The following is a 24,286-nucleotide window of genomic DNA, read 5'->3' as shown; positions in this document are numbered from 1 at the left end:
CCTTAATGTGGAGTGATTTGTCAGCTCAAATGGAAGATGTCCCTAAGGGGATTTCGATGGCGGCTGAAATTTAATTTCATACTTTGTTAAAGGGCCAAAATCGTTTGTAATCAGTGATAAGAGGGGCGAGGTAATTGGCTAAATAAATGGTAGGTTGTACGATATAATCCCAGAAAAACGCACGCCTCCATAATTCCGTACAATTACGTATATTTATTCGGAGTATTTGTGTCAAATATGGTTTGCTTTGCATCCTTAAACGCTAATTATTGAAAAATCACACAGGAAATGATTTTCTTTCTCATGCTTTACATTTGATCTAAGTGGTTCAAAGAAAGTATTAACAAAATTACGCTTTGCTACTAAACTAGCTGTTTTAGGTGCCAGAACTTACAAATTAATATCACTATAAATGCTTAAAGGGGTAAAGGTTTAGTGATTAAGCTAAAACTCTGTGTGAAAACTGTTCGCCGTGTCGATCATCTTGGATTGCAGAAATATCTCAGCATGGTCAGTCATCTGCACATGAAGATTTGAAAATAATATTATTGCCAAAACTGAATCAACTAAATAAAAATATTATTAAGACTGAAAGATTGAATTCCAATACTTCCGGGATCGTACCTCCTTGAGGGTCAGCAGCTCATCCTTGTTCTCGTCGCACAGGCTGAACAAAGTGGCCGCCTCCTGGAGGGCATACCGCGGAGTCTTCGGGTTCACATAGTTCAGAAGCTCACCCCGATCGGCCTTGCCGTCGTGGTTCTTATCGATGATTCGCTTGAATTCCTCCCGTCGCTCCACCAATGTCTTGGATATCAGAGATTTCCGCATCAGATCGTCGTCATCGTCCACATTCAGATCGGAGAATTCCTCCAGAGTCAGCTGGTCGTCTCCATCCTGATCGAATTGGCGCAGCAGATCATCGACCAGCTCCAAAAGATTGGATACGCTGGACTCGGGGTGGCGGAAACTCAGGTATTCATCGATGGTCAGTGTGAACAGATCGGTTCGAGCTGCCTCCGACCACCGGGCCTTGTCCCTCATCATATCCTCCCTGGCCCTACGATTCAGCGCCGTGTGGCGAATCTCGCTGTGCTCATCGATGTCCGCCTCCGTCATGCCGTGCTCCCTGAGGAAGAACCGATGGTACTCGTCCCAGGTGATCAGACCATCCGCAGGACCAATATCCACGCGTCGGAACTCCCGGGCATTGTTCATAATCGCCTCATCTATGTGCTCTACAATCCGGCGGTTTATGTACTGCCCCAGTTCCTGGATTGATACAATGCCATCTCGACTTCGATCGGCACTGAAATGAAGTGATAATAGCCTTAATAGCAATATATAATATATTTTCCTAAATTAGGTGGAAAAAGAAACATTTTCTGAATAATTCGGAGCATAACTTGGTTACGAAGGCCTAATCCACTGTACATTATACATTAAAAGCCCCCTAAGACATTTCTCAAGAATTCCCTGCTGCCCACTTGTCTCGCCCCCAATGTGAAACACCCTTACTCCAATCCTCAGACATCCACCTCTGCCTAACCGCACAGATGTGGTACCACCAAATGCTGCATATGACAGCTGTCTAATGATTTCTCAGGACCGCAGGCTGCGATTGCACGCTAAAAATAGGTAAAGCCAATTACTATAGGTTAATCGTGGTGATATTATTTATTATTTATTTATTTATTCTACACGTATGCTCGATTTTATTTATTATTATTTGATTAATACATATATATACCTTTTGTTTCAGGGAGCATAATTAAAACGTTCATTAACAAGAATATTATTACCTAAAAACGAAATTAAAGCATATGACTATTAATTTTGTCGTGATTTGATTGGCACAAGAAAACCTAATTATTACTTTGTTTCTGCAGCTCAGAATTTTTTCAAGTGTTCAGCATCCCCCGAAATGAAGTGCGAATGCCCAAAACAGGTGTCAGATATTAGAGCTTCTTATTGTGACTCGGAAGGGGAGGGGAATAAGGGCAGCAGGGAAAATGGGTAAGTAGGAGTGACGGGAAGAGAGCAGCTAACCACTGGAATAATCAGCGGATTTCAGAGGAGCGGGTCCTATTGTTTGTGCCTGGAATTGTGTTTGCTTGTACGTATACGTTATATAAATGTACATGTATATGTATGTGGGGACGCAGCGGAAACGGAAGTGGCAGCAGCAGCAGCAGCAGAAGATGAAGAGGAAGCAGCCACCGCACAGTGGTTTCATTAGCATATAGTTGATAAATAAATAAAGTTGCAACTAAAACGGTTTCAAGTTGCCTCTTCGTTTTGACGGTGCGCCCTCCTAATTCTTATTCTCGGTCACGTTTCACTCCTCCAGTCCTCCAGCTTGGCTGAAATATATATGGGGAAACGTTTGCGGTCGCCGCCAGAGTCTTTTTCAAGTGGGATCAGGGAGATGAGGCAAGGGAAGCTCTGCTAAGTCGGCGAAAATAAAAACAAAGTTTTCCGGCTTTGCGTTTCTTCCTTTGGCGTCTTGTACGTGCAAGAAATTGACTCGCAAAAAATGCGAATGGGAACAACTTTAGCATTCGTACATTCCTCTGCAATGAGGCTTTGAGAACGGACCGAAAAAGGGGAAAGTACACGGTTTAAAAGCCCGCTTGCGATGGCAGGTGGGTGGTTGCGGGTTGGGAGGTAAGGGCGTTTTGGGGATTTGTTACAAAGCGCAAAGTGCATTTTGCATAAGCCTGCGGTTCCACTGAAGTTGGCCAATTGCTTCTGCCACAGCCGTGATTCCAGCAGCTTGTTTTTGGGAGGATCCTGTCTAAGGATTTGGACAGCAGGATGCCTAGCATAAAACTATTATTTGATTGCATATACACCAGTCTGTGGCGAACTTGTGTTCGCATTTATCCGTTCAACTCTTTTTCAACTCTTTCACATCCTTCTCTTTCTGGGTGGCTTTCTTGCTTTGAGGTCTGATGGCAGTAGTTAGAACCAACTGCTGAAAATTTAATGGGATTACTTCAAACTTGATTTCGACAGTTTATCTAGGCCTTTTGCCTTGACTGCAAGTTCTAATGTCTTTGGGCTTATGGTAAAGACACTTCGTTGGCTTAAATTGATTCGAACTTTCTGTTTCGCAAAAGTTAACTTGACCAATTGTAGCTTTTTAGTTGATTATAGTTTAGTTATATTTTGGCCTACCGATAGAAACTGGACAGACAAATAGTCAAATAAAGAAAATCAGCGTCACAGCGTATTTACATATAGTTCCTGAGATCTCAAGCTCATACGGACGGCCGAACGGACAGACATAAGGACATGGATGTTGCACTATCGTATAAACAAATATGTATATATTTTAATCGCCTTTTATTAATAACTCGATTTTCAAGTAAAAGTTTTAAGCACGTTTTCTGTTTCAATCGAATCTTCGAAGCTTGCCCAGTTTATTAAATTAAATATTATTAAAAAGTTTCAACCGTTTCAACCTCATTAGAGAAACTAAAATAAGTATTTTTAACAAGTCAGTTCGAGTTCTAAGGTGTTAACTTTTCCAGAAAAAAAAAACACATAAATCACATTACCGCACTACACACTCACCAAGCACACTAACAACAATAGGAAAACTTGAGTGAAAAAAAGTTTTCCGCGTGCTGCGCGCAAACTTTGGGCCAAAGTTTATTGCATAGTTTGGTGCGTTCGCACAGGAAGAGGGAAAGGGATAAGGACGGCGGAAAAGGAAGTGTGCAATTTTAGCACAACGCCCAATCAATGAGGGGCGCTGAGTTAGCTGGGGGCGTGGCAGGCTGCGGGAGCCGCAGGCAGGCCTAATTGGATGCAAAAGTCAGCCTGGACACACGGGCACGAGTACAGAGGACACTGGATACCAGGACACTGGACAGGACATTAGCCCGCCTCACTGGTCTGTTCGGTCATGCATGGGGAATGAGATTGGAACTGCAAAACTGCCAACTGTCGATGGCATGTGACTGCCCACAGGGGACCGAATGGGACCCAGGATCGAAGAGGAGCCGGGAAGCACAACCGAAAGCACAACGGTTTACAATTAAAATTTATAACAATGTCCCTTTCAACGACCAGATAAGGCGACAGTTGCAGATAAAATTTAATTGCTCCTAAAAATGAACAGGACTCCCACGATAGAACGGCGAAACTCACGCCCACTGTCACCGCATTATTAAAATGGAATTTGCATACGGGCCAGGGGAGATGAGATCGCAAAGTACGAGGTTTTGGGGTCGGGTCTTCCGCCAAATGATGGCTATTAATTTCAGGCAGCAACGCAATTATCACAACATTTTCTGGTCAGTTTAATTGCAGTTTAATGCGAAGGGGACATGTGGAAAGCCCCACATTTCTCACTTCACACCCGAGGGACCTTAAAGATCCAAATATTTTGCGTGCCACAAAAGCCATTTAGTGTTCGCTTCTGTTTCACTTTAATTGCTTTTTGCCGGAATTTGAATTCGAAGCTCGATTGATTATATGATTTAAACTCGATTGTCCGAGAATTGTTCGTAATTCAATATATCGGCACCTACATATTTCGGCCAGGCTTAAATAAATAGCAAATAAGCGGCGCAACAAATGCTATACTCGTACAAATACTGTTAATTTCGTCTGAGCGGGAAATCGAATGAATTCCGACTCCCTCTGGTGTCGATGGTTTTAAATGTTATCCCTCGTCAAATATTAATAAATGCTGTGCAAATATGTGCGGCCATATAGGCACGCAGCCATTTGTCTACAAACAAATGCGGACACTGCTGAACCCGGATTTCGGGCCACCCGGCAAAGTGAAATTCCCCGGAGAGATTGCTGACCGACTGAAGCACGGAGTTTGAAAAACTCTGGTTCTGGTGTCGGAACCTCCAAATTCGTATTTGCTTTAAGCTCTCCCCTGTTTCAGTTTACTGACGGACACCGCTGCCCAGCCACTGCTCTCCTGATGGACAGCTTTCTGGTGGATGCCTTCGGGGGTTTTAACTGGTTATCGTATCAACCGAAGGTCGTTAGAAACGGAAAAGTGGGCGGGGGAGGGATGCCCATGGCCTTGGGCCAATCAGAAAATGCAATGAGGTGAAAGCAGTACAGTACTTAAGAGCCCATCTGCAAAACTGAATGAAATGGGGAGCCTTCAATGAGAAAGGAGAACACATACAAATATACATACTCGGTTTACCACGACGCTTAACTATGATTCCATATCAATGTACTTGATCATTTTAACATAATTATGTCTGGCATAAAATTTTAATTACCCCATTCAGAGTATCCGGACTTTACCAAACATTCAAACTCAGACCTAATTGAACTTACATAATTTCTCATTAGTAGCAGAAGTACACAGGATATCTCAGCTGGTATTTATGGTCATAAAGAGTTAAACTGCTCGAGGTCACAGTCAGACATCCTTAAATTCGCAAATCGCAACAGCAGGAGGGATTTCTGCTTTATTATTTATTGAATTGAAATGAGTTTGGCCAAAAGACGTTTTAAGTTTACCAACCGCAACTTTGACTGCTTTTACTGCTCTTACTGCTTTCACTGGCTAAAGGAGGCCAAAAGTTTGGCAACCAAGAAGTCGAATAAATATGAATCGGCAGTGACAGTTTGATTTCCCTCTGTTATTTGCCCCCAAAATGTATTTTCTCTCAAATTCTTTTCAACACCTCAAGTTTTATTTTCGTATTTCCATTGCTGTTTTTGGTTGGGAAATTCCTGGCATACTGACTGCCTGATTACCCCCAAAAACCCCAGAGCATCAAATTGCAATTTCGCTCAGGACCATGACTGGAAACTTTTCAGTTTCCGTCTGACCACCTCTGGCCCCAAAACACTGGCAACCATCAAGTAATCTATTACGACCTCTAGTGAAGCCAAGTAATTGGCCAATTGCCTAATCGCTTGTGCAGGAGCTGAGAACGTTTTATATACCTTGTTTAAGTAATTAGGGGAGTAGTGCAAGTCAGGAGGAGAGAAATCGGGACGCCTTCCGGCAAACCAATTACGAGATGGCAAAAGGCTGGTGGGGAAGTGGTTATGTAAATATGGGGATTATTAAATAAACTCATAGGTTCCTGAAAAGAGTGGTCCGTGCCCTTGGGTTCTCCAACTCTCCTGGGACTCATTTAATTCAATACTAGACAAGCAGACTTTTCAATCAACGTTTATTATCTTCGCTTTGCGGCAAACTTGTAATTCGATTACCCTGATTGCTCGAAACAAATCAAAACCATGGCAGTCACCAAATCTCAGTCCGTGTCCTTATTGATCGAATCTGACCCGGCCAACCTTGCCTGCGACGGAACATCCATCAATTCCAGCTGCTGTTGCTATTGCCACTAATTTTTACAATTTGTCGTACACCCAGTTATGGAGGGGGGCACTGAATGGGGGATTTGCGAGGAGTCAGAGTGTTGGGGCGATAAAAGCCGCAGGCAACATCGTCGTTGCGTCGTGCGCAACAATAAAGGAGCCACCGAACTAGTGCCAAATTATCAACCGAACAAACCGAACGAACCGAGGCCCAGAACCAAGGCCATAACTCAGAGGCGAATGGGGGAAAACTTACCGTTTGAAAGCTTTTGCCAGTATTTGCTTCTCATTCACATTGCTGGCCGCTAAAATAACTGTTTCTGGCTGGTTAGGGGATTTGCTGGCATTTTGCACTTTTTGCAGATGGGGATGGGACTGGTGCTGCGGCTGGTTATTCTCGTTCCCAGAATCCAAATTGTTTGCCACAGGCTGGAGCCTCAGCTTTTGCTCGTGTTTTTGTTGCTGCTTCTCCAGTTCCTGCAGCGAATTTGGCCAACGCTGGGCGCCATTATGCCCCACGTTGGGCGCCATTTTTGTGTCTGCCTGCGTGCTACTGCTACTGCTGCTGCTGCTGCTGCTGCTACTGCTGCTGCTGCTGCTGCTGGTTCCCTGCTCCTTCAGCTGCTGCTGCAGCTTCTGGCTGGTGCTGTGCAGGATCAGGCCAATGAAGAACATATAAAACAAAATTGCGCACAATGTCGAGCAGCGCAGCCAGCGGAAGCTTTTGCTCAGCTTGTTAACGAAAGTCATTTTGTTGCCGCCGCCTTCGTCGTCCCTTTCGCTATCGCTGTTGTTGTCGCCGCCACCGCTGGACAATAGATGGCAGTGGAGTGGCTGATGGCGATGATGGTGATGGGAACGGGATTGGGAATGGGAATGGGAATGGGGTTGGGGATGGCGACTGGGAGGCTGTGGTGGCGTTGATGGGACCAGCTCTAGGTTCTGGTACACCGACTCCTCCTCTTCGGTCCACTCGGCTTCCGGATCTTGCTCCAACTTGGACCGCAGCTTTCAGGACTCGTTGCGTGTAATTTGCAGTAATTTCTGCTCCTCCTCAGCACCCCACTTTCTCCTATTTCTGTGCTTTCTGTGCCTTTTGGAGCTCGTGGCTTCTCCTGTTGCTGGTGTTCCTGACGTTGTTGTAATTGTACATTAATTGACTTTTATGTTGCAACCAGCGGCAGGCAGGCGAAATGTTACGGATCCTGCTCCTGCAATTTGTATCACCGTGGCCACGCCCTACTGCCGCCCCCTTTTAATATATAAATGTAGCTAGCGTGGGGCGTCGAAGTAACAACTTCTAATACCAATTTGATGTGTTATTGCCTTTCGCACGACTTCCATTTCCTTCATTCCGGGTCTCCATCTCGTCTGCATTTTACACCAATTTTACATGATTGTTAGGGGCGCCATTTCCATTATGCGCGCTGATAATGCTGATGGCGATGGCTATGGCGGTGGCGATGGGTCTGTGGAGCAGAAGGAAAGAAGAGGAAATGGATTTTGCATGAGTAAAGTTAGGGAAATCGTTTCTCATTGCGAATTCGGGTCAGTAGGTATCCAAATTTAGTGTCGCAAAGTCAGTGGGTTTCAATTGAAATGGCATTTCAAATGTAAACCAATTCAAAAGAGTGCAATTCATGTCTACGACTAGTCAAATTTGTATGAACGTAGTGCGTTATTTTAGCAAAGAAAGACCTAACCTAGACACCAAAAATTTCATAATAAATAATATTAAAATATTCCTAGGAGCAACTCACGTAGTATTTTTTACACACTTTATCACTCTTAGCTTTGGGCGAATAAATTGCTCTTTTTAGAGCGCCCACTTTAGTCAAGAATTGATGTTCTCCAGCTGAGTGCATTCCCCCCTTCTGCCATTTCCCCCTTAAAGTTATTAATTAGCCATTGAAAATCTTTTCACTTCAATGGGCTCTCAAGGGGGCAAATCAAAAAAAGGCCAGGAGCAGCAGAGAGGAGATGCCGCCATTGAGCATCCAACGAGCGAATTAGAAAGTCCCATAAATTTCCCTTCGTTCTCATTATTGAAGAAGAGGGATTCAGAACTGGTATGGGATTAGATCTTAGCCATAAAATAAGGCCAACCTAATGACTTACATAATAGATGGTACTAAAACAGAAGTCGTAAATGAGATCAGATGAGATGAGGTTCAGATGAGACAAGCTTAGGCCAGACAAGACCATGAGATAAGTTGTTCATTTTAATAGGTCCACCATAAAATCTTTCATGTTCCCCTTCGTTAATGTGGCAACAAAACCACAATTTGAATAAATGGAGCAGTAATCTTAGTTCGTGACGGATTTAATGAACTCTGCCGAGGGCAGTGAGAGAATTAAGCATTCGAAGTTTACATTGGTTCTATTTATATTTATGAAAGTACCAACTGAACTGCAATCCATTAAAATCGGAATTGCTTGTCAACATTTGCCATCCCGATTTCCCGTAGTAAGAGCAATTTAATCAGATATTTACCCCTGTATATGTAGATATACATAGTATATGTGCCATTTTCCATTCACCGAGCTACATCCACATATGTCGATGGAAATTCACCGACTCCGCACTCCGCACTCATATTCAATTCGATTTGACTTACTGACTCAATTTGCGTTTCTGGATATGCTGCACATGTGTTCGTGGGTCTGCACATTTGTGTGAATTTTATGATCTCACATGCTGTTGGAGTTGTATTTTTTTTTTTTGGCCCTGGGTTGTTGTTCTGTTGCCACACTTTTTAACGCTATTGTCTCGCGTCGTTTAATTTTGCTTTCGTTTCGATGGCTGCTCTTGTCTTCATACCACTCTTGCTCTTCTCTTTTATTGGCCAACACAAAACCAGTTGAGCTTGGAAGTCTTTTGGAAGCCATTGTGCACATGGAAAAATTATGCTTGTGAGCCATGCTGGCTATTCTTTAACAAGAATCACCTAGCTGTTGCATTCGATTAAAAGGGCCAAAAACAATGGGTTCACTTTCACGATATTTTCCAAAATAATTTGTTTCTCATCGAAATTTTAAAGTTTCAAGAAGGTACAATGGTGCAATGGTATATTTGGGAATTCCTTTGTTTTCATTTGCTCTGATTTTCGTTGCATACTTTTACACATCATTATAAGCTATTTCCCATAGTTTTACGTATTACTACATATGGTTAACCATATTTTGTTTTGTGTGTAGATACAGTGGCGTAAACTCCTTCAAACACTCGGAAACGCGTTAGCGAGTCGCAAATGTTACATTCATCGCTACTGTGGCTACTGTGGTGCTGTGTTGACCAGCTACATTTGGCCATTGCGATTCGTTGTTGCCACTTTTACAGCTCGTTTGGCATTTCCATTTCTTTATTCTCGCTTTCTGTTTTTTATTAACTGCTTCTCGTTCGCATTTGCTTTTGTTTCTCCCTTTCAGCTGCAGCCTTGTTTTATGTCTCTGTGAACTTTTGTTGGTTATTAGCTTGTCCGCACGCCCAAACAGATGGCATAGGAGGAAAATAAGAGAGCAGAACAAAAAAAGGGGGGGATGGAGGAAAAAGTTGGTAATAAATTTTTAATGAAATTTCTGTGCAACCTTAATGAAAATCGACCAGGGAACGAGCGAGCCAGCTATGGAGGCAGAGACAAATGGAGGAGCACTCGGCTAGGAAGATTTTTTAATCAAATTTACGTTCATATCGGGAAATCAAATCCAATTAGAAACTTTATAAGAACTTTTTACTTGCCTGCCATTTTGCATTTGCCCCATCTCTCATCTCCCATTTCCGAGGAAACAAAGTGGATCCGCTCCAGTTGCTGCTCATTAAAAGTGTCCCTCGCAATGAGATTGTTATACGGATTCATGTTTAACGCCCACGATAAGGAGGCCCCCTTAGTCCCACCGCTCCCCCCGGGCCACAGAGATAGTGTCAATTTCAATAAAAATCGATGATGTAGCAAAAAGTGCTGGGCACAGGAGCGGAGGATGAAACGAGAAATGCGGGTTAAAAAAATGCGTTAAACTTTATTGCAAAACTATTGCCAGACAAGTGGCACAAAATGTTGCAGGGGGTGGTGGTGCAGTGAAACGGGGCTATACTCGTATCTGCCTGGGAATTCTGCGATAAGCTCTGGTTGCCTGCACAAGTTTAAAGATTTGATTTGGCGAAAGCTGCGCCGTCGACATGGGAAGAGCCATGGGGAATTCCCCACTTCCATTTCTCTTCCCCGTCCATTACAAATCGATGATAACGATGACGATGATGAAATGTTTGCTCAGCCATTGATGGATCTATCCCGCTGGAAGGGCGCTGGGGCAGGATGGTTGATTGGCCAGTCGAGATGGGATAACAGTTTGATGGGAATGTTTGTTTGCGCCAAGAGAAATGCAGTTCGCAGCAGCACAAAGATAACTTAAATACTCCTGGTTCAAGAATGTTTGAGCGATGCAGGAATCGAGAAGGACGGAGGCTAATCTCAGATGGAAAATGCCGAGATATTGACTGGCCGGATAGTGTATTCTGCGAAAAGGGCTCCTGCTGCACTCCAACACTTTAAGGAGCTTAAATTGAATGGGTAAGGTTGTGTAAATTTGTGAAAAGTCATGCTGTATTTAAGGCATATTAAGCGAAGTTAAACAAGGAGATACATTTTAAAAGAGAAATAATTAATTTGTATTTTTTCTATCTCAACTATTTCTGTATAAGGCTTCTAGAGCTTACACCACATTATTTTAACTTTAAGCTGTAGCAATTGATATTTACCTTAAAACAATTGTATACATTGATTTTTACTTTTATTTATATGCCTTTACATAGCTTTATACTAGATACTTTATGCTACTACAATTATGGTAAATAAAGCTAAAGTGGAAGGAAGGCCTTTAATTTCGGAAACCATGACAAATTTAAGGTTAAACATCAGAATTACGAACAGCCGAAGCCTAAAATCTCGAGCAAGGAAAAACTGCCTATTGGAAATTTAATACCCAGTGTTTTAAAGCCTCTGGCCTCTTGAAATTCACAAAACACCATAATAGTAGAAATAGTCATCCTCCATTGGGCAAACACGCAATCCATGTCAGTTTTAATTCGTGCAGATATATGTAACGATTGCTAATCAATTGCATTAATAATGAATAACTATCTGTCTATTTAGCCCGTTTCTATCTCTATTCCTAATTGAACATCAACAAAATCTCTAAAATCCAGGCAAAACACCGACGGCCAATAAAGCTGAAACCATGACAACGACAAGGACAACACTACAAAATTGCCAAATTCCATAAAATATGCATAGGAAAATTCCATTCAATTTTTTGCCCAAAACAATTTTCGAGACTCTGACATTTCAATTAAAACTCGAAACGATTTGACGACCACTGATGTTTATGGTAATAATGTTGATGCTAAAAAGGATTATCGGAGGAAAAGGCCAAAGGAATGCGGGGCATCTGATGGCTGATAGATTAATTTAACTTTTTAATGAACTCGAGTTGAAGCTCCTCGAAGCAATTAGGGCCATCATTTATTCCAATTAGCAAAGCAGTTTTCCCTGTCTTGGGGATTAGGGGAAATATCCGTGGCAAATTATTTAATTCCTTTCAAACAGGTCGCTTTCGTTTGTTCGTAATATTCATATTTTATTCTTAAAGGAGTGGAATCCTTTTTTTTGTGGCCATTATCAACCTTTGTTCTGGCCAAAGTCAAAGCCGGTCGACTTGGGAATGTGTGTGTGTCGGCTGCCAGTTGATGTATGCGAAAACTGCACTCAATCAGTGTTAAGCAAACCACCTCCAACCAACACCAACAACCAAAGAAATGAAAGGCAGGGGAAAGGGGCTGGAACAAGCAAATAAGTTGATTTGTTTGTTGTTTGTAGAGAATGAAAATGCCGAAAAAGCGCACTGCCAATGCAAATACCCACTGGAGAGGTGAAAAGATGGTTTCCTGAAATAGTGAAGCTCGACTTTTTTACCCTTTAAAAATGAAATGACTTGATTTCAATAAAAGAAGCTTTTCAAATACTTATTTTTTACAATACAACAAGCACTTTGAGGGAAATTAATTTGTAAACAAATAAACTAAATATTTACCAACTTTATAGTAAGAATTAAAACAAAATAATTTGGATATTGACTCTTGTTTAAAATTCGATATACCGTAAGCCTATAAAATTGCAGGCATACCCTTATTTGATTTATATACTATAAAGTGGATTACCCGTTTTGTTTGCATAAGCTTTTCAAAAGGGTGTTATAGCATCCGTTTTTTAGCCGTGGCGCACTGAAAAATAGTGACTTAAAAACAGAGTGTTTGTCTGGCGGGACACATCGCGTATACGCAGCGTTGTCCCTGCAATGCAGAGCAATTTCTGTGACATCGCAGCAGGTGGCTTCATCACCATCAGCACAGCAATTCCGCCGGACAGAAGGGCACGGAAAGCAGGCGAATGAGCAACGCCTGACCCGGCAAAGTGCACAACATAACCTGGGATGCACTTGAATGCAAAATCCTCGACGTGGAGACAAACAAATGAGTGCAGACGACCAAACTGCCTCACTCTCACACACACACACACACGCAGAGGCAGTTTGCATTCGGGGCCAGGACATTCCCGGATGTCAATCTCCAGCACACGTCCACACCCAGCCAGATGAGATGCAAGGTAGATCCAAGAGTTCCCAGACCATCCGCCGCCCCGAAAGAAGTTCATCTCGAATTTTTGCACAATTTACACAGTGAATTCCCTTAACCGACGAGGCATTCATATGCAAATAAGCATTTATTAGGTGTTCCCTGGATGGTGAAACGAGAATGGAACCGAACGAACTTTGGGGCCAAAGGAAATTGGAGTCTGAGTTGCATATTGATTGCTGTTTGGATTATTGAAATGGTTGCCCTTTTCATTCCCTTGCTCTTCGTCTTCATCTTTGTCCTCTTGCTTATCCTCTTCTTTCGGTATTTGGTAATACAGCTCTTGGACTTTTTCCAATTACAGACTTCTTGGACAAAACTCAGTAACTAGGGATTTTTTATTGTGTATATAGAATACTATTTTAATTAACCTACTTCATTTCTGGCAACCGAAATCTGCTGACATTGATGGATGGCTTAAGTTGCAAAAACGCCAATTGCATAGCTGAGAAGATAAGTTTTCCTAGCACAACCAAATCAATCAAATTGGACACAATGTGTATATCAGAGATAACGAAAACAGATTGCCTTAGTTCACAGATAATTAGTGCAAAGTGGATTAACGCTCAAATACTCATTTCGGGATTACCACCAGACCGTATTTATTATTTCATTTTTCGGCTCACTCCCTTTGTGCGGCGCCTAACTTAGTTTAATTGCATATTGTTTGGGCCTATCCGGAATTTGTAAATACACGAAAAACACATTTTCCCACATATCTTTCCCAAACAGATCTAATTTGATACAACACTGCGTATGCCTAATATGAGTTGCGAACCTTTGCCCTTTCATTCTGTATGCCCTTTACCTAAGTCCGATGGTATCGATTGGTCCAAATACGTTTCTAATTATAATGTGTTTCGGGAGGGGGAGGGGGCTCGAATGTCTGACTGGGTGATAGGGTTACAATGCTTGAAATGGCAATGGGTACAATCGGTACTAAAACGCGATTACCTCAGCCGGTTGCATTTTAGCACTGCCCTAAGCGTTTCCAAACAGTCTAAAAGAGATGGAAAGACAGCGACGATAGAAAATGGTAGAGATAGAGATATAAAAGTTAGTTAGAGAGTAAAAGAGACGGACCACGATTGTCGTTTTGCCAGTTTTTGTTTACGACTGAATAAAAAGTGAAAGTGCACTCGAGCCAACTTCGCACACAGCCAAACAAACTGCTTATGCATATAGATACATATATAAAATGCCACATGTCAACATGCACGTTTGTATATCTGCACACATGTGAGTTGGCTTGTAATTTTAACTGCATCTGTAGCTATGAGCCGACATTTAAGCGTAACAGACACTTGAGTCGAGCTAGAAATGTCAGCCCTGGAAAACGATGGGCGCTGGAGGGCGGCGAGGGGGCGGGTCCATCTAGCAGGGGATTCCCCCACGAATAAACATACAAGAACCTAGTGCATGTGTGTATCTATGTGGGTGTTTGCGCCGACGTTGGTGTTGGCCCAACAATAAACCGTAGGGAAGTGCAACAAATGCATGAATAAACAACAACTCAATTTGAATAAAGCAACAGCAGCGCAGTCGACGTCGGCAGAGGGAGTTCCCAGTTGGTGGAAAGGGGTGGTGGTTGTTGCAAGGTGTGAAATGTAAACTAAAACTGAGCTTTAAAGTCACCAAGCTCTTGGATGCTACTTTAAATCCTGCTGCAGACTCTTTAAATATCCAAACCACTTTGAAACAAACTAGTTTCCCACAAAACTGCACAAAAATGGAATAACTAATTATAAATGTTCTACTATAAATCTAAATACCACACAGCTAAATTAATTGATAAATTATCCTACATATTTATTTCCTTTTAAGTAAATGTGCAAGCAAGGTGCTTGGTACATTAATTTTATTGAATTTAAGGCAGGAGCAAACTGCTTTAAGCTTAATATATATCCAGTAAATTGCTTTTAATAATTTATTACCTTTTAGGATAAACTGGGTAATTAAAAGAAGCTCGATAAATGAAGTATTTATTAGTGTTTCCTTCATCACAAAAGGTGTAGTTAAGCACACTTTAAACAAAGTTAATGACATAGGGAAGAATTTGAAATTCGTTGAAGGTTTTTATAACGAAAATTGAAACACAAAAATTGAAAATTCATATACATACACATATATAAATTGTCAGTCAATTTAATTAAAGCTCCCATTTATTAAAGAATATTTGAGAAATCGATTAACTATTTTGCTTTATTCATTTACCATTTGTTATATATAAGCCGGGCATGATTTAGCAGTAAGAAGGAAACCAAAAACCATGGTTTTGCCAACTTTTTTAAAGCTAGAGTCAAACTCTGTTTATGTAAACTGAAAACGGATTTTGGCTCCGCTGCAAAAACTGGGCTCCGTTCCGTTCGCCTTGCGTTTATTGCATACAACAATTGATTTTCTCCAGACGGTGGAAAGGGGGAAAGAGGGATAGAGGGAAAGCGGGATGGCGAAAATGCAAATGAAAATGGCAGAGTGCTCAGTGCCAGAGCGGGATGAATGTCAGGGATGGGGGCAATACATGTAGTTTCAAACAAACTTCAAATTGGCGAACACAATCGCAGCTCTCAGACACACACACGTTTACATAGTGAGACGTCGAGTGGGTGGGCGGGGGAGTGGGTGGAATGGGTGGGTGGCTCTGGGAGGTACCACCTGCTGGCTGGGCGAGTGCAACAAAAATGACAAACGTGCTTTTGATAGACTTGTTGACGACAAGCTCCTGGCACTTGGCAGCTGTCAGCAGCAACCCAGAAATGGGCTGACGTCCTCATACACGCATATACTGGCCAAAAAAGCTGTAACTAAGACGCGACTTTCGTGGAGAATATATAAATTGGGGAAATGTAGTTTCATCAAAGTGGAACATCGGGTTTTAACGTTAATATTTTATAAGGGAACCCCAAATAGCGTTCATCGATATTTTTATTTCAAACAATGCTAATGGACTGTTTGATAAATTCAAATTAGTGCAATATTAAAGAAAATATATATACGAAAATAAATATAACAATTTTGTTTAAAAACAACATTTAATAAGCACACAAAAAAAATTCACAGCAAAGATATTAAGGAGATTAAGGCCATCCGACATATCTAGATACATGAGATTTCTCACTGTGTACCCACGGCTATTTTTGATCTCCGGTCTTGTTTGTTAGCATATGAGTGCGGCTGTGAGAAAGGTGAGCAAGTTGCGAATTTTGTAAGCAGTTTTATGGGCAAACCCCTTAATAAATAATACCAAAAATCAATATGTTGACTTCTTGCGATGGCCATTTTTACGGCCGCGGCCATATGTACATTGAATGTTACACGTGTGTGCGGTTTAATGTACTTTGTGGTCCAATCTTGGTAATTGCAATTACAATCGACTTTGGCCCGCCCCGCCTATGGTAATCAATTGGTTGTTATTACCGTGGGCGCAGCTGATGGTTACAGACAGCAGCAACAGTAAGGAAAAAACCACAAGAAATCACAAAAAACTATTGCACTCACTTTTGCTTTCGGTATTGTTTTATTGCAATTTTCTTTAGCCAGCCTTTTTGTTTCGCTTCTCTTTTTGGACTTGGTTTACGCGCGCGGAAAAGAACGGGATGACGACGTAAGTTTCGTAAACTTGTTTTTGTTATGGCCCAAATCACGGATGACGCAAGTCTGGCCTACCGAACACGTCCGATACGCAGCAGCAACAGCAACGCACTGGCTTTGTTTTGGCCAACTCGCCAAGCGGATCCGAAGTAGCCACAGCCGAAGTTGCCAAGCGAGGCAACATAGCGAAGCCGACAAGTTGTATATTACTTCATAGCACACTGTTCCACCTGAACTCAGTTTTACTTTTATTAGCTCTAGTCATTTACGATTTCAAAGGAGAAAAAATTTTCCTTTCCTCTACTGTCGATGTAAATCTTTGAGTTTTTTAATGCTGCTCTGTTAAGCCGGAAATAAAATTTAAATTTTTAAATTCCGATGGACTGGAATCCTTGTACGTTACAATCAGTGTTGGAAGACATTGTCGATAAGCGATTGTCGCGAAGTTATCGATATACTTATCGCTCCGCACGAACCAGTTCGCATAGAAAAACAACAAACTCATTTCGCACACATTAAAACAAAATTAAATTTTAAACGCTCTTTAGGCTTATTTTTATATAAAAACTTATGAAAAGTATGCCTGTGTAATGCTAGAAAACATTTCATTGTGTGTGATCAAGATCGAAACGGATTTGGATCCCAGTGAAGGTAATTTTCAGAGGTGCGAGTGCGGCAGACAAAGGAAGTTTATTTCACCAGAATTATTTATTTACTTTCGAACAGATTCTGAGGGAGCTGTGTCCGCCGAACATCCAACCAATCCCCGAGTGCTGAAGGAGCGTGAACGCGACCGCGGACTTCGCCAGTCCCGCGACATAATCATCGAAACGTACACAAACCAGCGTTGGAAGCGGGAATTGAGTGAACCCAGGAAGCAGGAGATGAACTGGGTAGCCGCCGTGCAGCACGTAAACAGCCCCTCGGCGGGCAGCTCCCGGGAGATTACTCCCCGAAGCGGTGATGAAGGCCAGGCGGGCGCCACCGCCTCCAAGTTCCCCCATGAGATAGGGTACTTCTCCGGCAATCCCATCGTCGAGGTGACCAAAGGTCTTATCCACCTCTACAAGAAGAAGTGAGTTTACTCTTTAGCGTATTAACTATTTCACTTACTATGATTATTGTATTTCTTTTTGCAGCGAGCGCAAGGCCATCAAGGAAGCTCCGTCTAACCAACTCTGCCTGCTGGCAGTGCCAGCCACTCTTAACTGCCACGACCTGCTGAACTTTATTGCCCCCTGTCATGCGGAGATCAAACACATCCAGATTGTCCGTGACGGCAGCCCCAATCAGTTCATGGTGCTCCTGGAGTAAGAGCCGTTCCACTCTGACATTACAGAATGAAGAATAGTTATTAATTTAATCTGTTTTAGATTCCGCTCGAATGAATCAGCTTTGGAGTTCTACAAGTCCTATAATGGCATTACGTACAACTCACTGGAACCGGACTCGCTGTGCCACGCGGTCTGGGTCTCAGAGGTGGAAAGAAGTGAGCATGGAGCACCACCAATGGGACACACCGAGCTACCCACCTGTCCAGTGTGCCTGGAGCGCATGGACGAGAGTGTAGATGGAGTGTTGACCATATTGTGCAACCACGCCTTTCACGCCAGCTGCTTGATGAAATGGGGTGACTCCACCTGTCCGGTGTGCCGCCATGTTCAAACTCCTGGGCTGGTTGAGGATTCCGTGTGCATGGAATGCGAGGGTACTGACTCGTTGTGGATATGCCTGATCTGCGGACATGTGGGTTGTGGTCGTTACCAAGGAGGTCATGCTGCTGCGCACTTCCGGGCTACAAATCACACCTTCGCCATGCAGTTAGGTACTTCAAGTGTATGGGATTATGCCGGTGACAACTTTGTTCATCGCTTATTCCAAAACAAATCCGACGGCAAGCTGGTGGCATCGCAAACCGAGAAAGATGAGCGCGAGGAAAAGATCGACTCCATGCAAATGGAATTCACCTACCTTCTGACCTCTCAGCTAGACACACAGCGCAAGTACTATGAGGAGCGGATGGAACGGCTGGAGCAGGAATGGCAGAACCATAAGTCGACCGCCAACGAAGCTAAGACAGAAGTTTCCGAGCTTCAACAGCTCCAGCAGACCATGCAGAAAGAGAAGGTCAACCTGGAGCGCAAGTTGGGCCAGCATACAGCTAAGTAATAAATAAACCTGCATCACCGTTGTTACTGAATATTAACCAGTTTGTGCTTTTTCAGACTAAAGGAGGTGCAGAAGCAACTGAACGAAGAGCGTGAGTTGTCAAAGGCTCTGCAGACCAGCCAGAGCTCCTGGCACGGCAAATACAAACTCTTGGAACAGCAGTACAACGAGTTCAAGCAAACTCACGACGCCGAAGTGACCGACTTAAAAGAACAGCTCCGCGACATAATGTTCTTTCTGGACAATCAGCAAAAGATGGCCAACTCGGAGCTAGCGGGTGCCTCCATCACAGGCATAGGAGAGAAGGAGCCGGAACCAAACTCCCGGCGCGGCAATCGTCGCAAGAAATAAATCATAACCACCAAACGCCGTCTTTTTATTCGAGCTGCATTTTTTACCCGATCTTAAAAGGCTATGCAAACCGAGTATATAAGGTTTAAACAGCTCTATATGTGATTTCCTTTGTATATCGAAAACCTAAGGATAAAATATAAACTAGTGTACGTTTACTAATACTCTTAAGCACATAGAAAAGCATATGTCCGAAATGTATTGCGTTTTTATTTTGAGTTAATAAAATGTTCAAAGGAAGCCGCTTTTCAATTCAAAATTTCCGCTGGTGGCACTAAATTCTATGTACTTGGTACGCCAATTTAAAGTACTTATTTAATTGCAATCACTCGGATTTGGGACAAATATCGTCGCAGTGGAATGTAGGGTCCGAAAGCTCCTGGTCTTCCACTACAGGATCTGCTTGGAAAATGCTAAGCTTCTCCTTCATATCCTGCTCGTTACGATCCAGATTCATTAGATAGGCAGCAATAAAGGCGCGTGGATCCTGCGGCGAATGAATGTGCAGTTGGGCGAAGGCTCTCACCAGGACGTCGCCCATCTGCTCCTTGATCTCGCCAGCCATTGCATCCACGGCCTCCAGGTTCTTGCCCTTGGGCATCCAGTCGTATCCCTTGAAGCAGCAGCACTCGCAGTAGGCCTTCGGATCGGATTCCTTGAGCAGCTTGAAGAAGGGCAGCAGCTCCGATTCGGTGCTCTTCAGCTTGGCCACCTCCCGCACGAAGCGCTTATGCAGCTCGCACACCTCCTTGCCGCATCGCCGGATCACCTCCGCATCTTGGGAGAGTGTCGCCGTGCGCTTTATGTAGTCCACCGTGTTCTCGTGGAAGGACTTGAACTTACACTTCTCCTCGTTGTAGGCGTACAAGCACTGGCGGGCATAGACAATGATGTTATCCCGCCGCTTTCGAATCTGCTCACTTCGCCGGGTGAAGTGCGTATTCACCTCTTCCAGGTTGTTGATCCGCTGGGCGAACTTCGTCATGTCCTCGGTGCTCTCGCAAACCACCTTGCCCTTCTTCTCGTGGCCGCACTTCTGGTTCGCCTTGTTAATCTTGGTCAGCTCCGCCTCCAGCTCCAGGTGAAGGTTCCGGAGCTCCGTGTTCAAGCGCTTCACATCGTTGTCGTTGCAGATCAGCGCCTGCATCATCTCGTGCAGGCAGTTCCTGTGCGGATTGGGCAACTCATCGGGGCAGCCGGCCAACATGTTTACGGATTAAGGGTATAATATAATATTCACAATAATATATATTTATGGATATGTTTAAGTGAATCTAGCTGTTTAACTTCTTCTGAAGTTTCCATCAGCTTACTGGGGTTCGATAAAAAGTTTCCCAACAACTTGGGTAAAATTACAGTAATGAAATTTTTATTTGTATATTACTTATTTATTGAAATTAGTATATGAAGGAGCAACACGTTTTTGTTAAATTTTTTTGGTGTATTTCTTTTTTGATCGTAAGACAGATTCCTTGTTAAGTTATAGTTAAATAAGCGAATCACATTTTATTCATCACATTTATGTAAAAGCCACCATAGAATGTAAAACTACTTAATCATGCCAAAATAGATTGGTTCCTATCCACATACTATATGTATATAGATACGTACATAAAATTTGTCAGTACGCCGAATTACAAATTCCCAAAGAGTCTGCCCAATACGAACCGGTTTGACTAGAAACCGAATATTCACTTAAATTGCGTACCCACAGCAACAACAAATAAAGAACGCAAATAAAAATGAAATTTATTTGGCAGTCTTTGTTTACTGCCAGCAAAAAAAGAACAAATTCCTAATGGTCTCCCCCAAACAATCCCCCTTTCTGCCCAAACGGTTCCACTTTTCGTTCGTCTACAATTGGCACACGATCAATCATTATGTGTCTTCTAACACAAATTTATCTCGCCGAAAGGTAAGGTCTTCTGCATTGACTGATACCCTCTAGGATTTATGTTTATCAGTTATATAAATAGCTGTTTCATTTTCGTACAGGGTATTCTCGTTGGCGAATACCAAAGTGGACTCCTTACACAACTCCCACTAATGGACAATCGGAAAGCTTTCGAAAAATGAGTTTTGGCACAAGTCAACCTGTTTGCAGATAATGAGAACATGCGAAAGGTGAAGGGGAATCGAACTTTGACCGTCTTGTACCTGTAATTAAGTAACTTAATTAATTTCCCGCCAACAAAACTCATCTCGAAGAGAACAAAAACAAATCAACGACTGGGGCTTGCAAATTTTGATTTTAGCCTTTGAATAAATTTTGCATAATTTTCGGTTTCTTAAAAAATTTGATGGATATTATTTTGTTTCACCCGTGAAGGGTATAATTTGATTAATTTTCCGCGATGAGCTTGGAATTTTCGGGGCGCTAGTTCATTTCGTTTAAAATTTATGTATAAGGCAAGCGCAGTTAATCTTAAAGGTATTTTGGAATAATCATTTCTATCTTGCGTCAGACTATTATCAAATACCATACTATACAGTTGCCTTAATGTGTAAAATTAAAATTTGAGTTTAGTGCATTTATCTATTTGTATGCTTTATGAATCGAAAGGTTTCTGAACCCTTTAAGGTTTACACAGCTGCCTGATTCATTTTTCTTTCGCCATTGAGGACGGATGCAAGTTATAATAATTAAAATTATTGATCGCGACTAATGAGCAAACATTGACTCAGAAACTCGCCCGAGGCGAATTCAAAGATACAAAGCCCGAGTATGGAAAGGAGATAAATAAATAGGCGAAGGACCGCAGATGCGAAGGAAGGACGAGCGATCAAAAGGATGTGCCAGGATGGCAGTCCGGATCTCGGGGTGGGTCCCTCTGCCTTGGCCATCTATTTGCATAGAAAAGTGACCCAGTTTTCTAAGGATGCTGACGGTTCAAAGCACGCAGGACTTCAGGGTCCTAATGCGCAAGACTGAGAAATGACGTGAAAAAAATATTTAAATAATTTTCGTATTTTTCTATTTGAAAGCACATCGTTTTTTTTTCGTTTCTACCTCTTTTTTTGCGGAGGATAAATGAAAAATGATGTTTGACCCTGTGCTACGAGACGCACCCTTTTCCTCGATCACGTATGCAAATGCGGGGCTATGTCCTGGGACAGGATCAGCGATTCAACCCTTTGAGGACAACTGGCGGCGTCCGATCCGCGAACGTGTGGTGCATAAATTAAGGCATCCTTGCATCCTTTTGTCCTGGCACCCTTGCAAGGCCTTGGTGGTTCGGCAAGGAAACGCTTCCGCATGGAAATGAGGCAAAAAAAGCCGGATTTTTTTCTGCTCCTTGTCTTCTGCCGTCTGCGTCTTTGTGCGAGTCCTTCATCCTTGATCGTCACCCTGAACCCAGCGTGTCTTGAGCCTTGTGGGTAACCTGGCAGGGAGAACAAAAAATCGTGGGAAAATTTCCAGCGCCAAATATTCAAATTAGGTAACCAAAGCCGCCCGTTGCATACTTTTTTGGATGTTTTTTGTGTCCGCACCCAAAACGACGGGAAGAAAAAAATCATCAGGATGCATGCTCATCCTTGCAGCCCCTATTGTTGGGCTCATCAGTTTTTTAACCCATTTTTTTCAGATTCCCAAATTTTTTTATGCTTGACTACCGAAAAAAGTCGTTTATAATTGGACAGAGTTCAGCTTTTTTGCCGCCTTTTTTCTTTCCTATTTTGAATACCGAAATCCTGCGTGACAAGTTTTTTTCTTCGCGTTGGTGAAAAGGATCGTAAACTCGTGTTACTGTAGTTTTTTATCCGTTTTTTTAGTACCTATTTCCAAATTTTTTTCTCTTTAATAAAAAGGCGGCGCGGAAATGTTAATTAAATAAATGTTACTGCGCCATTTTAGGGTAAAATCCTGTTCCCCATTTTATTCCTTCAATTGCGCAATTCATTTCTTTTTTTTTTTGTCTTTTGAATAAAACCACTTTTTTCACAATTTTAACACGTGTTGGATGTCAAGGATTTGAATTGTAAATTGTAAATGCTGAAAGGTAAAAAACTTGAGTAATTGTAAACAATGTTAACTGTTTGATTCGCCTTTTGGAAAAAAGATATCCTGGGAACGCGATTTTTTAATTGAATTTAAGCAAGAAGAGAAAATCATGAAAAATTTGTTAAGGCGATAAAAGTGTTTTGACAATACAAAAAATTAATGTACGATCCCCCCGTTGCGCAATTTTTTATAAAATTCTTTTGAAATTGTAAATAAAAACGGTAATGTAAATTGTCTTATCGTGCGTCTCCCCATCAATAAACCCTTTATTTTCACTAAAAAAAATGAGTGGTAGTAAAGGGGAGAAAAAGGAATTATTATCCGTGAAATCGTTAAACCTTTATCCAACATCTGTTAGACTGGTATCATAAATGACTTTTCAGTGGCCATAATGGGGAGTTAGAAACTAGCTATTTTCAGTGGGGAAGAGTGAAACGCATCAATATAGTTTATAGATCAGATTTCAAGTGCAAGAGTATGCTACCTTATATAATGCTACCCAAATCCTCATAGATCAGAAACTTAACCGTTTAATTAAAATGCCTTAAGCCCTTTTTTTTGCAATATGCCAATATTCGCTCAAGTATCAATTACATAACCATCAATACGATAAAAGGGAAATCAATCCAAACACGGGCCCACAAACCTCAACAATAGAGCAGAGTGTGCCTTCCAGTTCCAGTGTGCGAATATAATATAAACTCAGTGAAAGGGTGCCAATATGGATATAAGAATAGCTAACGAAAATCGCATCAAATTTCACAATATCGCACCTTATAAGAATCAAACAATACCGCGGATCACAATGCGAAATTGGCAAGGAGCTGGGGAAAAGGCCCAAATGCAAATGCCGCAGGAACAAGAAGTTATGGGAAAAACATACACACCTTCCATTCTCTTCGATCTGTTCAAACCAGCGGGCTAATCGGTGGAGTGTATCCGCATATTGTGCGCATTGTCTAATAATTTCATAAATAGTTTATCCAAAAGAATCGCTGAATGCCGAGTCGACTAAATGCCATTCGCGAATGGGTTATGGGTTATGAGAGAAAAAACGGATCCCTTTCTTATGCTAAAACGAGGACCTTCTCTGGGGTGAAAGGTTTTTCTTCCGGAGATCCGGATGTTTTGTGTGCAACCCCTTATGATCGGATCCTATCTCTGCC

General features: G+C 42.2%; 3 protein-coding genes across 4 annotated transcripts; 1 reads left to right on the top strand and 2 right to left on the bottom strand.

The window, feature by feature from the left end:
* Positions 1-201: 201 nt before the first annotated feature.
* Positions 202-16,783, bottom strand: LOC120452071 (45 kDa calcium-binding protein). The gene is made up of 4 exons (XM_039636134.2): positions 16,505-16,783; positions 6,575-7,787; positions 625-1,309; positions 202-519 (listed from the first exon to the last, which is right to left on the bottom strand). Exons 2-4 carry the CDS (start codon positions 7,066-7,068, stop codon positions 445-447), a joined length of 1,254 nt encoding a protein of 417 aa, XP_039492068.1. The 5' UTR covers positions 7,069-7,787; positions 16,505-16,783; the 3' UTR covers positions 202-444.
* A 155-nt stretch (positions 16,784-16,938) lies between these two features.
* LOC120452069 (BRCA1-associated protein) lies at positions 16,939-19,288 on the top strand. 2 transcript variants are annotated; one of them, XM_039636132.2, is made up of 5 exons: positions 16,939-17,248; positions 17,324-17,672; positions 17,737-17,907; positions 17,971-18,762; positions 18,823-19,288. In XM_039636132.2, the coding sequence occupies exons 1-5, from the start codon at positions 17,188-17,190 to the stop codon at positions 19,115-19,117; spliced, it is 1,668 nt and encodes a 555-aa protein (XP_039492066.1). In that variant the 5' UTR covers positions 16,939-17,187; the 3' UTR covers positions 19,118-19,288. The 2 variants fall into 2 exon arrangements, with proteins under 2 accessions (XP_039492066.1, XP_039492067.1); XM_039636133.2 differs by having other exon boundaries at positions 17,124-17,261; positions 18,823-19,132.
* Positions 19,289-19,305: 17 nt separating this feature from the next.
* Positions 19,306-20,436, bottom strand: LOC120452072. The gene has a single exon (XM_039636135.2). The coding sequence runs from the start codon at positions 20,322-20,324 to the stop codon at positions 19,443-19,445; it is 882 nt and encodes a 293-aa protein (XP_039492069.1). The 5' UTR covers positions 20,325-20,436; the 3' UTR covers positions 19,306-19,442.
* Positions 20,437-24,286: the final 3,850 nt, after the last annotated feature.

Source organism: Drosophila santomea, chromosome 3R (genome assembly GCF_016746245.2).
Source record: "Drosophila santomea strain STO CAGO 1482 chromosome 3R, Prin_Dsan_1.1, whole genome shotgun sequence".
NCBI lineage: Eukaryota > Metazoa > Arthropoda > Insecta > Diptera > Drosophilidae > Drosophila > Drosophila santomea.
This window is presented reverse-complemented; position numbering and strand designations above follow the sequence as displayed.